General features: G+C 40.7%; 1 protein-coding gene across 3 annotated transcripts in view; it reads left to right on the forward strand.

The window, feature by feature from the left end:
- The window catches only part of NOLC1 (nucleolar and coiled-body phosphoprotein 1), a 33898-nt gene extending 25988 nt beyond the window's left edge, over positions 1-7910 (forward strand). For 2 of the 3 annotated variants that reach the window (XM_073685829.1, XM_073685831.1), the window contains 4 exons: positions 918-1385; positions 2288-2355; positions 4461-4550; positions 7380-7910. In XM_073685829.1, the coding sequence (XP_073541930.1) occupies positions 918-1385; positions 2288-2355; positions 4461-4550; positions 7380-7538 (785 nt within the window). In that variant the 3' untranslated portion in view covers positions 7539-7910. The remainder of the gene's footprint in view (positions 1-917; positions 1386-2287; positions 2356-4460; positions 4551-7379) is intronic. The other variant, XM_073685828.1, reaches the window with a different exon arrangement.
- Positions 7911-14540: the final 6630 nt, after the last annotated feature.

The following is a 14540-nucleotide window of genomic DNA, read 5'->3' on the forward strand; positions in this document are numbered from 1 at the left end:
TACTCAATATAGTGCCATTAATTCCTCAACGCTTTACATACATTATCATCACTGTCCCCATCAGTGCTCACAATCTAAATTCCCTATCAGTATGTTTTTGGAGTGTGGGAGGAAACCGGAGAACCTGTAGGAAAACCGATACAAACTCCTTGCAGATGTCGTCCTTGGTGGGATTTGAACCCAGGACCCCAGTTCTGCAAAGCTGCAGTGCTAACCACTGAGCCACCGTGCTGCCCATATTCAGTCTTGTGTAACCTACAGTCTAGTTTGTGGTGTTTTTTGTGGCTTACACGATCCTTTTAGGATAACTGGAGGAGAATAGAAAGTTGTATAATTTCTGCATAACCTTTTACTTTATATTATTCTGTTTGGCATAGTAAATAGAGCTAGGTCTAAGGGCTTGTTCACATGTATATAATATGGACATGTGTTATCCGAGTAAAAATCTGACAGCTCTCTAGCCAATGTAATTCAGTAGGGCTGTTCAGGTAAGTTTTTTTGTTTTTTTTTGCCACGGACCAAGTGTAAGACAAAAAATTGTTTTATGTTCTAGTCTCTTCTGAGTTTCGGATTAGACGCGCCTATTCCAAGTCTTGAGTGTGCAATTCCATACAGATCATCTGTGTATCATCCAATTTTTAAGGATACATTGTCAACATTTACTAAGGAAACTGTATTTGATTATGTGCATTTGAAACTATTGCTGTATAAAACTGGATGCCACACGGATGGCATTTTGGATGAAAATCAGACAATTTTTCATACTAGTCTCCCCAGCCCTACAAACCCCGGCATGACAGGTGTTAGAAGTACAAAGCTTCATTTATTGCAGTACCACACCCCTTTCAAAGTGGTATGGTATCCTCAAGCAAAGCACTGTGTAAGTCTTACTTGAATTCCAAACTTTTATTTTGTAGACTCTGAGAGTGAGGAAGAAGCCAGCAAGAAACCTGCACCTAAACAGACTCCTACAGCAAAATCTCCGGCAGCCCCGAAAGGCAAGGCTGCAGAAAGCAGCTCGGACTCTGACAGCTCAAGTGGCGAAGAGGCAAAAAAAAAAGTAGTTAAAGCTGTCAAATCCCCTGCTTCTGCAAAAAAACCCATTGCTGTAAATAAATCAAAGGCAAGTAGCAGCTCCTCATCAGAAGAAGAGGAGAAACCTAAAAAACCAGCTGTGAAAAAGACAGGAAAGTCCGTCCCAGTTAAAAAAGCAAGTAGCAGTTCTGAAGAAAGTAGCTCAGAAGAGGATGAAGCTGAGCAGCCGGCATCCACAAAAGTGGCTAAAACAGCTACTCCAAAGTCTGCAAACTCCACACCAAAAGCTGCGGCCAAAAAAGCTGCAGAGAGCTCAGAAGACAGCTCCTCCAGCGAAGATGAAGAAAGTGGTACGTTTCTTTCTTTTGAGTTAGAACCTTTACTTCTTGCCTTCTGACATTGGTGATCACTGAAAACAAAGTGACAGAGGGCCTAGGAATGTGCCATGGTACTTACTTTACAGCTCCACTCACTGTTTTCAGTGGCCATTCATGCAGCCTTTCAGGAGGAGTTAGGTGGAGATAAAATGGCTATGTAGCACTGTTAAATAGTTGAATTGGTTGTCCAATGAAAACAAGTTATCACTTAACCCTAGGATAGATAATTTGTTAATGGGCTGCGTCTGACCGTAAAAATCCGCACCGATCGGTAGAACGAGGATAGTTTATCCCAGTAATAATGAGTGGCAATGTGTATGCCCGACCGCCACTCCATTAATTCTCTGTGGGATTGTCGGAAAAAGGCAAGCGCAATGCTCAGCAATGCCATAGGGAATGAAGCTCCTATCGAGCATGCACACTGCCACTCATTATAACTGGAATAAAAGTTCCCTGTTCTGCCGATAGGGTGGGTGACACGCACCAATCAGCCAGTTATCGCCTATCCCTATAACTTTTTTTTTCACCTTACTTTGCCTACTCTGTTTAAATAAAACTTGTTAGAAAATTAATGAAGCAGCGGTCAGACATGCTCACTGGCACTCATTATAAGAGGAATAGAAGCTCCCTATTCTGATGTTTGGTATGAGTCCGAGCAGTCACAGTCACTAATCAGCGGGTATGACACATTCTGCAGATAGATGGTAACTTGATTTCACTGGACATCACCTTTAAACTCCCACTAGGAGGAGTAACTTACTGTAAAGGTATGGGGACAATTCTATTCTAAGCTTGTAAGATTAATACGCCATCTGATTGATTTATTTATCTGTTACAATTTTTTTGTCTGATTAAAGTTTGATTTTGTATTTTAGAAAAAACACCCAAGAATAAGAAAACTAAAGTTTCAACTCCTAACACATTCCCCAAGGCTAACAAGAAGGTGAGAAAATAAGTACAGTTGCAAAGAAGAGTATCTGCTGGCTGGGAAATCAATTGTATGCCTTTATATTAAAGGTTTAATTTTACCATGTATTTAGAAACCATGAATAAAATCCTGATCCTTTACAAAGACGTCTGTATTGTGTTTATTGAGCCAACATGGCTCCTACGAGGATCTGAATATAAGAACTGATCTTTATTCATTGTATGTAGTTATTAACCCGTTAAGGAACAGGGAATTTTTTGTTTTTGCGTTTGTTTTTTTCCTTACCTTCTTCCAAGAGCCATAACTTTTAATGTCATTTATTTTGCCAAACAGTGTACTGAAAAACGGGAACAGGATTGCAAGTGGGATGAAATTGTGAAAAAATACAATTGAGACATTTTTTGGGGATTTTGTTTTCATGCCGTTCATTGTATGGTAAAAGTGACCTGAAAACGTGATTCTCCAGATCAGTGCAATTATGGCAATGCCAAACTTCCATCAATTTTTCTTTTTATTGAAGTGATGAAATTCAGAATATTCTAAAAATCTATATTTTTTGCTTTGTGCTGCCATTTTCCAAGACCTGAAACATTTTTATTTTTTCTGCAGATTGAGCTGTCTGAGTGTTTTTTTTAAATTTTTTTATTAATACTGATTTTCGTGTACATACAAAGTTTTAATTTCTTATTCCTTTTAAGGAGAGGAAGTGACCACAAATAAGCCATTCTGTTTCGTTTTTTTTTCTTGTTTCCTTTGTTTTCTGTGGGGGTTGATTTAATTCAATATTTTAATAGTTTGGACTTTTAGGGACACAGCAGTACGAAACATGTTTGCTTATTTTTTTTTCCTTTTTAAGAAGGAAAAATGGGGTAATTTGAATTTTTATCTTTTGAATATTTTTAAAAATGTTACCTTTTTTTTCTTAAATTTTTACATTATTTTTTGTTTCCTTAACAGAACTTAAACTGGCGATCTTTTGAACGCTTGTACTTGAAAATCTCAGTCTCTTATGGAGTTTAACTTGTGGCTGAGCTTCACACGAGGACTGAGATTACAGCGATAGGTTATAATGGCAGCAGAGGGGCCTGCTGAGAAACTATCGGTCCCCAGCGATTGTATCGTGGGAGGCCAATGAAGGCCGATGCACATGAGTATTGGCACGTGCTTCATTTAAAGGATGCTTTCAGAGATTAACAGCCGCTGTTGGAGCCATTTAAACACAAATGAGCATTAACAGCAGCGATTGGAGCTCAGCTCCTGCCACTGCTGTTACAAACAGATGCTGGCTAGGTAACATCCTGAGCCCCCTCCATCCATGGGACCTCTTCCCAGGATGTTAATGCTTGTCCTGATATGGGGAGGGCTTAATACCACATCGATTTACAGCCATTACCTTTACCGTCTGTAGGCACTTCAAGATCTGTAAATGTGAGATACATATTGCATTTGTGCTGTACAATTTATTGTAATCCATGGATTTTTTAGATTTAGGACAAATTTAGACATTGAAATGAAAACCTACTGTTATAGAACTGGAGCCGAATATTGGTGCAAGGTTATTACTTTAACACCTTAAAATCCTGCATTACAGCTAAAAATCCCTGCAAAGTGGTGACTACACATATGCATTTATCAAGCGAAGAAAATATATATTTACCTGCACAGAACAAAATCGCATGAATAGGCCCCAATGGCAGCTAAGGAATCCATGAGAGAGGGGAAAAAATCCTTATGAACCCTCAAAATTCCTTGTGCACAAGCTATAAAAGAGCATGGCAGACCCGATAGGACCGGACAAAAACACTGCCTGCACACACATCTCATTAGAGCATATCGTTATTGTCGAGGAGGTTTGGAGGTCTCTGCTCAACACCGTGTCATTCAGTCATTTTCACGGGCACAGGATAAAAGATTGGTCATCTGCAACTCCAGCTAATGTTAATTATGTGCGTATAGAATCCCAGATAAGCGTCCATAAATGGCACAGGTGTGATTTACTATTACGCTTTAGCCTTGTACAGGACTTGAAAGGTGACCTGTTTAGCCAAATACAACAGTTTCAATGAAAAGCAGCATACCACCATCTGTAATAAAACTTGTGCTTTTTGGGTGTGATGCAGGAAGGTGCCAAAAACGTCCCGTTCCGAAGAGTAGTTGAAGAGGAAGTGGAAATTGATCCTCGGGTTGCTAACAATTCATTTGAAGCAAAGGTATGATACAAATATTTTTCTTGTTTGCAAGAATTCCAGTTTTCTTATCGCATCTGTTGCCTATCTGCATTGTGCAAGTGGTAAGGTCCTGAAGGAGACTCACTACAATAATCCCTGCCCAAATGCCCTGTAATACTTGTGGGGTCCTCTGCCAGAATTAAAAAGATCTTTCACTGCATTTTTAATGAAAATCTCCTCCAACTGGTTCCCCAATGATCACTGATTCTGGAACAGCTTTTCTTTCGTGCCCCTCCATTCCAAAGTTATGCCTTTAGTAACAAAGGTACAAATTTCCCTTCAGCCAACTGGATGTATACCACAGCATTCCTCCGCGAGTTTGCATTTTCTCCTCTGATGCTGCCCAGTCAAAAACTAAGAAGTTTTGTGGTATATGCTTAGTTGGTTGAAGCGAAAATTTGCACTATTACTAGGTGGATAACTGTTCCAGAATCAGTTGGAAGAGGTACTAAGTTTATATTAAAATATAAACTATAATATATTAAACATTCAGTGAATAGTCCTCTTTAACAGCTGCTCTGGTGGTGAATATATAGTCTTAAAAGAATACCTATTTAAAGGTATTCTGTTACCAGATTAATCTTGGAGCAGCATAATGTAGAAAAGAGACCCTGATTCCAACAATGTATCACTTGGTTTCCTGGGTGTAGCTGTTGTGATACAATCAGAGGTTTTTAGATGTAGCAAAGCTCAGTAAGGTCATCCCGTCCACACCCTGGATTTGCAATTTTCTGTGTACATTGTATATTGACAGTAAACTGCTAATCATTGGTGGGGGGTGAGGTTAAGCCAAGATGCACAGGGCAGCTAGTCCTACAGTGATAATTTTCTGATGATAAAATGCTCATTGAAATAGCATACAAACTGATAAGTGACACATCCCTGAAATCTGTGTCTCCCCTACCTCATGTTACCCTCATATTAAGTAATAGAAACCTGCTGACAGATTCCCTTTACCCAAATAAGTGCAGTGAGGCTGCGTGCCCACGTTGCGGATTACAAGCGTTTTTGATGCGGAATTTCCGCAGCGTAAACGCTTGTAAAACGCTTGGTAACCCGCACCCCATGGTCCCCAATGGGATTCCGCAAGTTCTATGCACATGCTGCGGATTTTTCCACAGCGTTTATGCTGCGTTCAAAAATCCGCAGCATGTCAATTAATTTTGCGTTTCCGCAAGCGGAATTGCCTTTGTCCAATGCATAAAAAACGCAAGGCTATTCCGCATGTGGAAACGCGAGAAAAACGCGCGATAAACGCGTGCGGAATTCCGCATGCGTTTTTCCGGGAGAGGACTTGCAGAAATGAAGCAGAAATTTTCTGCTTCATTTCTGCAACGTGGACACATAGCCTTAGGATGTATGCCCACAATGCGTTTTTGGTGCGGATTTACAGCACAGAAACGCATTGCATACCTTATCCCATGACTTCCTATGACATTCTGCAAGTTCTGTGCACATGGTCAGGATTTTTTCTGCGCAGAAAAAATACGGACATGACCAATTCTTGGGCGTTTCTGCATGCGTATTTGCCTATACAATGCATTGGAAAAACGCATGTAAAAACCGCATGCGGTTTTCTGCCAAGGAGATGCAGAAATGCTCGGTAAAATTTCTGCTTCATTTCTGCATTGTGGGCACATAGCCTTAGAGGACAGGCACAGATAAAGAGGCACTGTTTTGTAGATTTTAGTTAACTGGGTTGTCCAGAGTTAGAAATAATTATTCACCAGAAATTAGCTTATCTTTCCGTGGACTATATCTGGTATTGCAGCTCCTCCTTTTTCAAGTTAATTCAATACCAGAGACAGCCCGTGCATAGTAATGCCATCCCTAACAAAAGCAGATCTTTACTTTGTGCTGTGCACAAGCCCTTTAAGGACTATTTAAAATGTTGTGACTGTACATCTGCATAAGGGCAATGCATATACAGCAATCCCCTTATATACTTTTAATGATTTCTGTGTGCAGGAGGATTGATAATTGAGCACGTTCATGTAGTTGCTATGCAAAATCTCATACTCTCCCTATAAAGCAGCCTGTAGAAAATTGCCTACAGTGCAGCAGACACTGGCAGTCATGGGGCTCCTTCATACTTGAATATTTTGCATTTGTATCTGTCCGTTAATACTAGGAGTGGGTTATGAACAGAAAAAGATTTTGGGTACTCGCCCTAAAATCTTTCTCTGAGCTTTCATTGGGGGACACCGTAAACCATGGGTGTATGCTGCTGCCACCAGGCAGAAAAAAAAGTTAACTCCTGCTTTAGGACCATGGATTTGCATGGTTTCCCGTGTCCCCCAATGAAGAGATAGAAGAAAAAAGAAGATTTTGGGTACTCACAGTAAAATCTTTCTCGAAGCCTTCATTGGGCAACACAGCACCCGCCCTTAATTGTGCCTTTGTTGGTTTAATTTAGGGTAATCGCTTAACTCCTTTCCTACTGCTTTCTCACTGATTAGCTCCTTGAAGGTTGGTGGGTGTAGCCTGCTGGAGAGGAGTTAACCTTTTTTTCTGCCTAGTGGCAGCAGCGTACACCCTTCGTTTCCTGTGTCCCCCAATGAAGCAATAGAGCAACTACAATTACAAAGATTTGCAAATGTGTGGCATTGCTACTGGTTTTGTTTTATAAATACTCAAGGAAATGGTGGCTAAAATAAGTGTCGGTGACCAAAGTGTCTGTGAAGTTATAGCTTTTTGCTGTGAGGAAAATCCTCAGTTTCACTGTGATATAGTAATAGACATTTATACAAGCCATTGACTTGCCATTTGTTACGTTTACACTGTTGTTTTTTTTTTTTTTTTTTTATATAGAGAGGAGCAGATGGTGACTGGGGGCAGAAAGCCAATAACGTTTTAAAATACACAAAGGGAAAATCTTTCAGACATGAAAAGACGAAGAAAAAGCGAGGCAGCTACTGTGGCGGTGCGATTTCCACAACTGTAAATTCTATTAAGTTTGATAGTGAATAAACTAAACTCTTAAGTTCCAATGGACATAATTCTGACATTATACTTAATCCCTTTCTGGACTCGTGTTGCGTCCGTTCAACATTTTATTTTTTTATGGGGCACAGAATCTGACTTTGTTTAAAACATTATTTCTGTATACAGTGAAAAGGCAACCACCAAGATCCTCATTCAAAGTGGACTTTTAGAAAGGTAGTCTTCTCAAAGACGATGACCAGAGTATGGAATCTACTGTATTTTGGAATGTAAAATCTGTTGCAGAAAATCTGGTCTAGATAAGGCGATCCTCTGGGGAGGCTTTACTATATTTATATATTTGGAACTATTAGGCTTTTTTTTTAACTTGTCATTACAGCAGATTACCCAGTCCTAATTTAATTTTTTGGTGTATTCTGACTTTGTAGAATTGGAAAATGAATAAAACCTTGTTTTATGTTTCAAACCTATGGTATGAGTGTAATTGTGCTCGATTGAAACGGAAAAATAAATGCATGGAATCAAATGGCTTTGGTATTTTAAAGAGCAAGAGTCAGCCACACGTGCACTTTGGGCATCTACTCAAAGGTATTTAAAGTGAACGTGATGCATGCTGTCCAATCCACGGGTAGCATGCATCAGGCCCTAGTTGCACGCTTTCAGCCATGCATGTTTGACTCTAAAACGCTGCAACGTTTCAAAGAAAAATATACCGTATTTTTCATATTATTAAGACTCACACAGGTTTAGATAAAAGAAAGCAGGGAAAAAATATTTCATAGTAATTAAACTTATACAGTGGGTACGGAAAGTATTCAGACCCCTTTAAATTTTTTACTTTGTTTCGTTTCAGCCATTTGGTAAATTCTAAACAGTTCATTTTTTTTCTCATTAAAGTACACTCTGCACCCCATATTGACTGAAAAAAAAAAACAAATTTAGAAATTTTTGCAAATTTATTAAAGAGAAACTGAAATATCACATGGTCATAAGTATTCAAAATCTTTGCTCAGACACTCATATTTAAGTCACATGCTGCCCATTTCCTTGTGATCCTCCTTGAGATGGTTCTACTTCATTGGAGTCCAGCTGTGTTTAATTAAACTGATAGGACTTGATTTGGAAAGGCACACACCTGTCTATATAAGACCTCACAGCTCCCAGTGCATATCAGACCAAATGAGAATCATGAGCTCAAAGGAACTGCCCAAGGAGCTCAGAGACAAATGTGGAAAGGCACAGATCTGGCCAAGGTTACAAAAGAATTTCTGCATTACTCAGGGTTCCTAAGAGCACAGTGGCCTCCATAATCCTTAAATGGAAGAAGTTTGGGACCACCAGAAGACTTCCTAGACCGGGCTGTTCAGCCAAACTGAGCAATCGTGGGAGAAGAGCCTTGGTGAGAGCGGTAAAGAAGAACCCCAAGATCACTGTGGCTGAGCTCCAGAGATGCAACAGGGAGATGGAAGACAGTTCCACAAAGTCAACGATCACTGCAGCCCTCTACCAGTCGGGGCTTTATGGCAAGAGTGGCCCGATGGAAGCCTCTCCTCAGTGCAAGACATATGAAAGCCCGCATAGAGCTTGCTCAAAAACACATGAAGGACTCCCAGACTATGAGAAATAAGATTCTCTGGTCTGATGAAATGAAGATAGTACTTTTTGGTGATAATTCTAAGCGGTATGTGTGGAGAAAACCAGGCACTGCTCATCACCTGCCCAATACAATCCCAACAGTGAAACATGGTGGCAGAATCATGCGAAGGGTGTTTTTCAGCTGCAGGGACAGGACTACTGGTTGCAATTGAAGGAAACATGAATGCGGCTAAGTACAGAGAGATCCTGGATGAAAACCTCTTCCAGAGTGCTCTGGACCTCAGACGTGGCCGAAGGTTCACCTTCCAACAAGACAATAAGCATACAACTATAAAATAACAAAGGAGTGGCTTCAGAACAACTCTGTGACCATTCTTGACTGGCTCAGCCAGAGCCCTGACCTAAACCCAATTGAGCATTTTTGGAAAGACCTGAAAATGGCTGTCCACCAACATTCACCATCCAACCTGACGGACCTGGAGAGGATCTGCAAGGAAGAATGGCAGAGGATCCCCAAATCCAGGTGTGAAAACTTGCATCATCGCCAAAAGACTCATGGCTGTACTAGCACAAAAGGGGGCTTCTACTCCATACTGAGCAAAGGGTCTGAATACTTATGACCGTGTGATATTTTTCAGTTTTTCTTTTTTAATAAATTTGCAAAAAATGTCTACATTTCTGTGTTTTTTTTCAGTCAAGATAGGGTGCAGAGTGTACTTTAATGAGAAAAAAAAATGAACTTTTTAGAATTTACCAAGTAGGAATAAGCTGAGGTAACACTTTTAAGGGTATGTGCACACATTGAGTATTTGCAGCAGATTTTTCTGCACCAAATATAAGAGGCTTTGCAGGAAAAACTCTGTAAATTACATACGTTTTTACTTCCATTTTTTTCCCATTCATTTGAATAGTTGAAAATGAATGACAAAGATGCACAGCCACAATAAATAAGTGTGCTTAATCAGTAAATGTATGTATGTCGAAAGAAGAAAAAAGAAGCATTACAAAAAGAATAAGCACATCTGTATAAAATTAAGAATTTAAGCACATAAAAAATATATGAAAATAAAAACCAAAAATTAGCCTGAAACCCCAACATGTAAAGGCTACTATAATGCCTGAAATGACAAATTTACATGAATCAAATAGTACACCTAGGAAAGGAATATGGATAAAGCAATATGTAGCAAATGTGTATTAAATGACCATATCCATAAAACGACAAGAATATCAACTATATAAAAAAAATAACCCAAAAGGAATTAATCGGATATAGATAATTAGATATACACCAAATAAAAATAAACTAATAAAGGTAAAAGACGACCAATAAATATCAATATGCTGAAATAGCAAATGTGCAAATATCATATTGTGTAATGGGTTGCAAATGGTATGGCATATATAATCATGGAGAGAAAACATATATATGTGAATGTATGAACACAAAGATGAATAAACTGTATAGCTAACCTATATGCCAGGTCAGAAATAGAGAGGAGGTTATAATATGGGATCCAATAACCAAAGCAATAAGGATATCAGTAGAGGTAGGCCTAGGTGAAAAATGCAGCAAAAAACGCTGAAAGAATTGACCTGCTGCAGATTGGGAATAAACAATAGTTTAAATCCATAGGGAAAAATGAAGTAACACATGCAAGAGATCTCAGCTGGCACTATAAAACATTGTGGGTTTTTTTTTTGTTTTTTTTCCTCTGCAAAAACACATTGTGTGAACAATCCCTAAGTAGCTTTAGAAGATCTGTTTTGCATTTCAAATTGCAATGTATGAATGGAAGTTGAAAAGAAATGTAGAGGTTAATGTAAGTGTTAATGTACAAACTACTTCAGGTCTCTGCGGCTTTATGTCTAGGTGATTAGGTGACACGTCGTTCAATGATGTAAAATGATGGTTTGCTGTGACTGGAGAAATAATGTATTAAACAGATGTAGCAGAGCTAAGCTGTGTGTCATGGAATCTACATCTTGTGGCACACAGTAGACTACACATATATAAGTGACAAAACTATTCTGCCAGTTTGCTATAGCACAGCTCCTGTACTGTGCCACTGTCTGTGCAGAAGCCCCCACGTTTGCTCTGCAGTGAACGTCCCCTTTCAGCTCCACTAACATCGGAGCTTCACTGACTTGAGGAGGAAGAAGAAGAGGATAAAGGAATAGCAGTAATCGGAGGTTATGTATGTATTGGCTCAGCGCTGGAGCAGAGGAGCGTCTGTCAGTCTGGTCGAGGTGTTTTCTTTCCTGCGCTGCACTGATCAGACAGGTCAGAGAGCTTTGCATTGCTACATGTATCGATGTGCTCTGGATCACACAACAGGGAATGTCTGACATAGCTAGGTGCTGGCGGGGAGAGCTGGCTCTGGACTATAAGACGCTAACACTTTAACGCATGCATTTTTTTTTTCATTCTGAAAAGTGCGTCTTATAGTCTGAAAAATTACTGTACTTTAAAAGCCCATTGCCCTGGAGAGACATGTCTGCCTATATGCCCACGTAGGCAGACACCGGTCAATCCAGGGCGGAAGTCTATTAAAGTATGTTCTTTGCAACATCACAGCGTTTGTGTCAAATATAAATGACTGTCTTCAAACAGCCAGCGCCTAATTCGTGCTGCCCACAGGATTGGGAACTCAAAAAGCCCTGGGCTTCCATGAAAGACAACAGTGGTGGATGATCGCAGAATCCTTTCCATGGTGGAGAAAAAACCCTTCACAACGTCCACTCAAGTGAATAAAACATTGGATCGCAGATACCAAGGTATCATTTTATTCAGCTGCCTATGACCTAGATGCCCAAATAATCGGCTTAGGAGGGTTGATCCTACTGACAGATTACCTTTTAAAACGGTTGTATATTGCAGTTCACTGCTGCATTGAGAGTTGGTCGGAGCGGAGGACACATTTCTGCACATAGTCTTCCACTCTTGAGAGGGTAGTTATCCAGCAACTCGTGAAATTGACGTAAAAAATAGCCTTTATTTTGAAAAAATTAAAAACATGAGACCATAGTGCAAATAAAAGCATACAGAGGCTTATGCGTTTTGTATACTAACACCATGTCTCTTATACAGGTGCATCTCACAAAATTAGAATATCATCAAAAAGTTAATTTATTTCAGTAAAGCCGGACTGTGATGGGTCTAGAAGAGAGTGAGTGGAGAGGTAACTGGTAAGGCGGGAGTAGACAAGGCGCTCCAAGAGTTTAGAGATGAAGGGAAGATTGGAGACTGGTCTGTAGCTGTTTGTGCAGGAAGGTTTTTTTTTAAATAATGGAGTAATGATGGAGTGTTGGAAAGAAGAGGGGAAGATACCAGAAGAGAGGGAGAGGTTCAAGATTTTAGTTAGGTGAGTAGTGACTACTGAAGAAAGAGATTGGAGTAGATGTGAGGGGATGGGGTCAGTGGTGCATGTAGTGGGATGAGAAGAAGAGAGAAGCCTGGAGACTACTTCTTCTGTGACTGGGTCAAATGTGGAGAGTGATCCAGAGGGGATGTGGGGAGGGATGGGAGTCATGGCACTTGGTAGCTGGGAGCTGATTTCCTGACGGATGGTGTCTATTTTCTCTGTGAAGTAGGAAGCCAAGTCCTCAGCACAAATGTCCGTGATGGGGGCCTGGGCTTTAGGACTGAGGAGGGAGTGAAAGATGTCAGAGTTTTTTGGGGTTGTTGGATAGTGAGAAGATCAGGGTGGTGAAATAGGTCTGTTTGGCGAGGTGAATGGCAGGGTTATATGTTTTTAACATAAATTTATAGTGGATAAAGTTTTCTAGTGTGCGAGTTTTCCTCCATAGGCGTTCAGCACTTCTAGAGCATCACTGGAGAAATCTGGTTTGCGGTGTGAGCCAGGGCTGTTTTACTCTGTGTTTAGAGGTTCTGAGGGTGAGGGGCGCTACTTGGTCCAGCGGTGCTTCTGAGGGTGTCATTGTAGTGGTTTACAACCAGATAAGAACAGGACAGAGAGGAGATTGGAGACAGTGATGTGTGAAAGAAGTCTGTAAGTGTATGAGGGTTAATGGCTTGTAGATTTCTGAATGTGTGATAGGTAGGAGTGTGCTGGTACGGGCGAGGATTTGTGAGCATGAAGGAGAGAATGTTACGATCAGAGAGGGGAAGAGGGTAGTTATCTAGGTGGGGGATTGAACAAAGCCGGACAAAGACCATATCAAGGGTGTTTCCGTCTTTGTGTGTCTCAGAGGTTGAAAGCTGTGAGAGGCCAAGAGAAGTGGTTAAGGATAGAAGCTAGGATGCGGATGAGGAGGTGGTGCTGTTTATGAGGATGTTGAAGTCTCCCAGGATAAGGGTTGGTAAATATGAGGACATGAAGTGCGTCAGCCAGGCAGAAAAATGGTCAAGGAACTGGGTTGGTGAGCCTGGAGGACGGTATATGACCACTACTCTGAGGGAGAGGGGATGGAAGAGCCTGATGGTGTGGACTTCAAAAGAAGGGAATGAGAGTGATGGAACTGGGGGGGGATGACCTGGAAGGTGCATTGTGGGGACAGGAGTATGCCGACTCCACCACCAAGTCTGTTTGCAGGTCTCGGGGAATGGGAAAAATGCAAGCCGCCATGAGAAATGGTGGCAGGGGAGACAGTGTCAGAATCCTGGATCCAGGTTTCAGTGAGGGCCAGCAGATTGAGAGAGTTGGTCAGAAAGTTATTGTGCAGGAAATGAAGCTTGTTGCATACAGACCGTGGATTCCACAGTGCATAATTGAAGGAGGGAGATGAAGGAGTACAGCTGATGTTAATAAGGTTAGCAGGGTTTCGATGTGAGGTGGGGGAGAGGTTGAGGTTGGTGGAGGGTGGACCAGGGTTAGGAGAGATATCCCCTGAAATGAGTAGTAGCAGTAAAAAGAGAAAGCAGATAGTTTTTGGATTTGTGGGGTGTTTTTTTGTGCAATACCTTTGGATAAGATAGAGTGAGATTTTTCAGGAAGCTCAGAAGACCATGGGAGCTATACATGGGAGAGGGCAGGAGAGAGGGGCAGATATGGATGAGTGATGATGGGGGGGGGGATGGGGAGGTGAATGTGGATGAAAAAAGCACTCGGTAATATGATTGCAGGAATAAAGTACAAAGTGTGGGTTACTTGACTCCTGCCCTGAATGACTGCCATTAAAATGACTGTCAGACACTTGTCGAATAGGACACTTTGCTGAAGAGGACACGTGCATGCACCCCACACTGCTACATAATGTATGACTTTCACTTTTTGTATTGAAGAACTGAAATAAATTAACTTTTTGATGATATTCTAATTTTGTGAGATGCACCTGTATCTGTATGACCTTATGGATGAGTGTCCATGACATCTGTATGGCCTTACTAACACCACAGAGTTGCAGCTGTTGAAAATTACAACCTCAGAAAAACTCACTTTGTCTTCTCTACCTGTCACCAGGTTTTTACCA

This window comes from Phyllobates terribilis, unplaced genomic scaffold, assembly GCF_046119375.1.
Source record: "Phyllobates terribilis strain yellow unplaced genomic scaffold, ASM4611937v1 Scaffold_5__5_contigs__length_657084704, whole genome shotgun sequence".
Lineage (NCBI taxonomy): Eukaryota > Metazoa > Chordata > Amphibia > Anura > Dendrobatidae > Phyllobates > Phyllobates terribilis.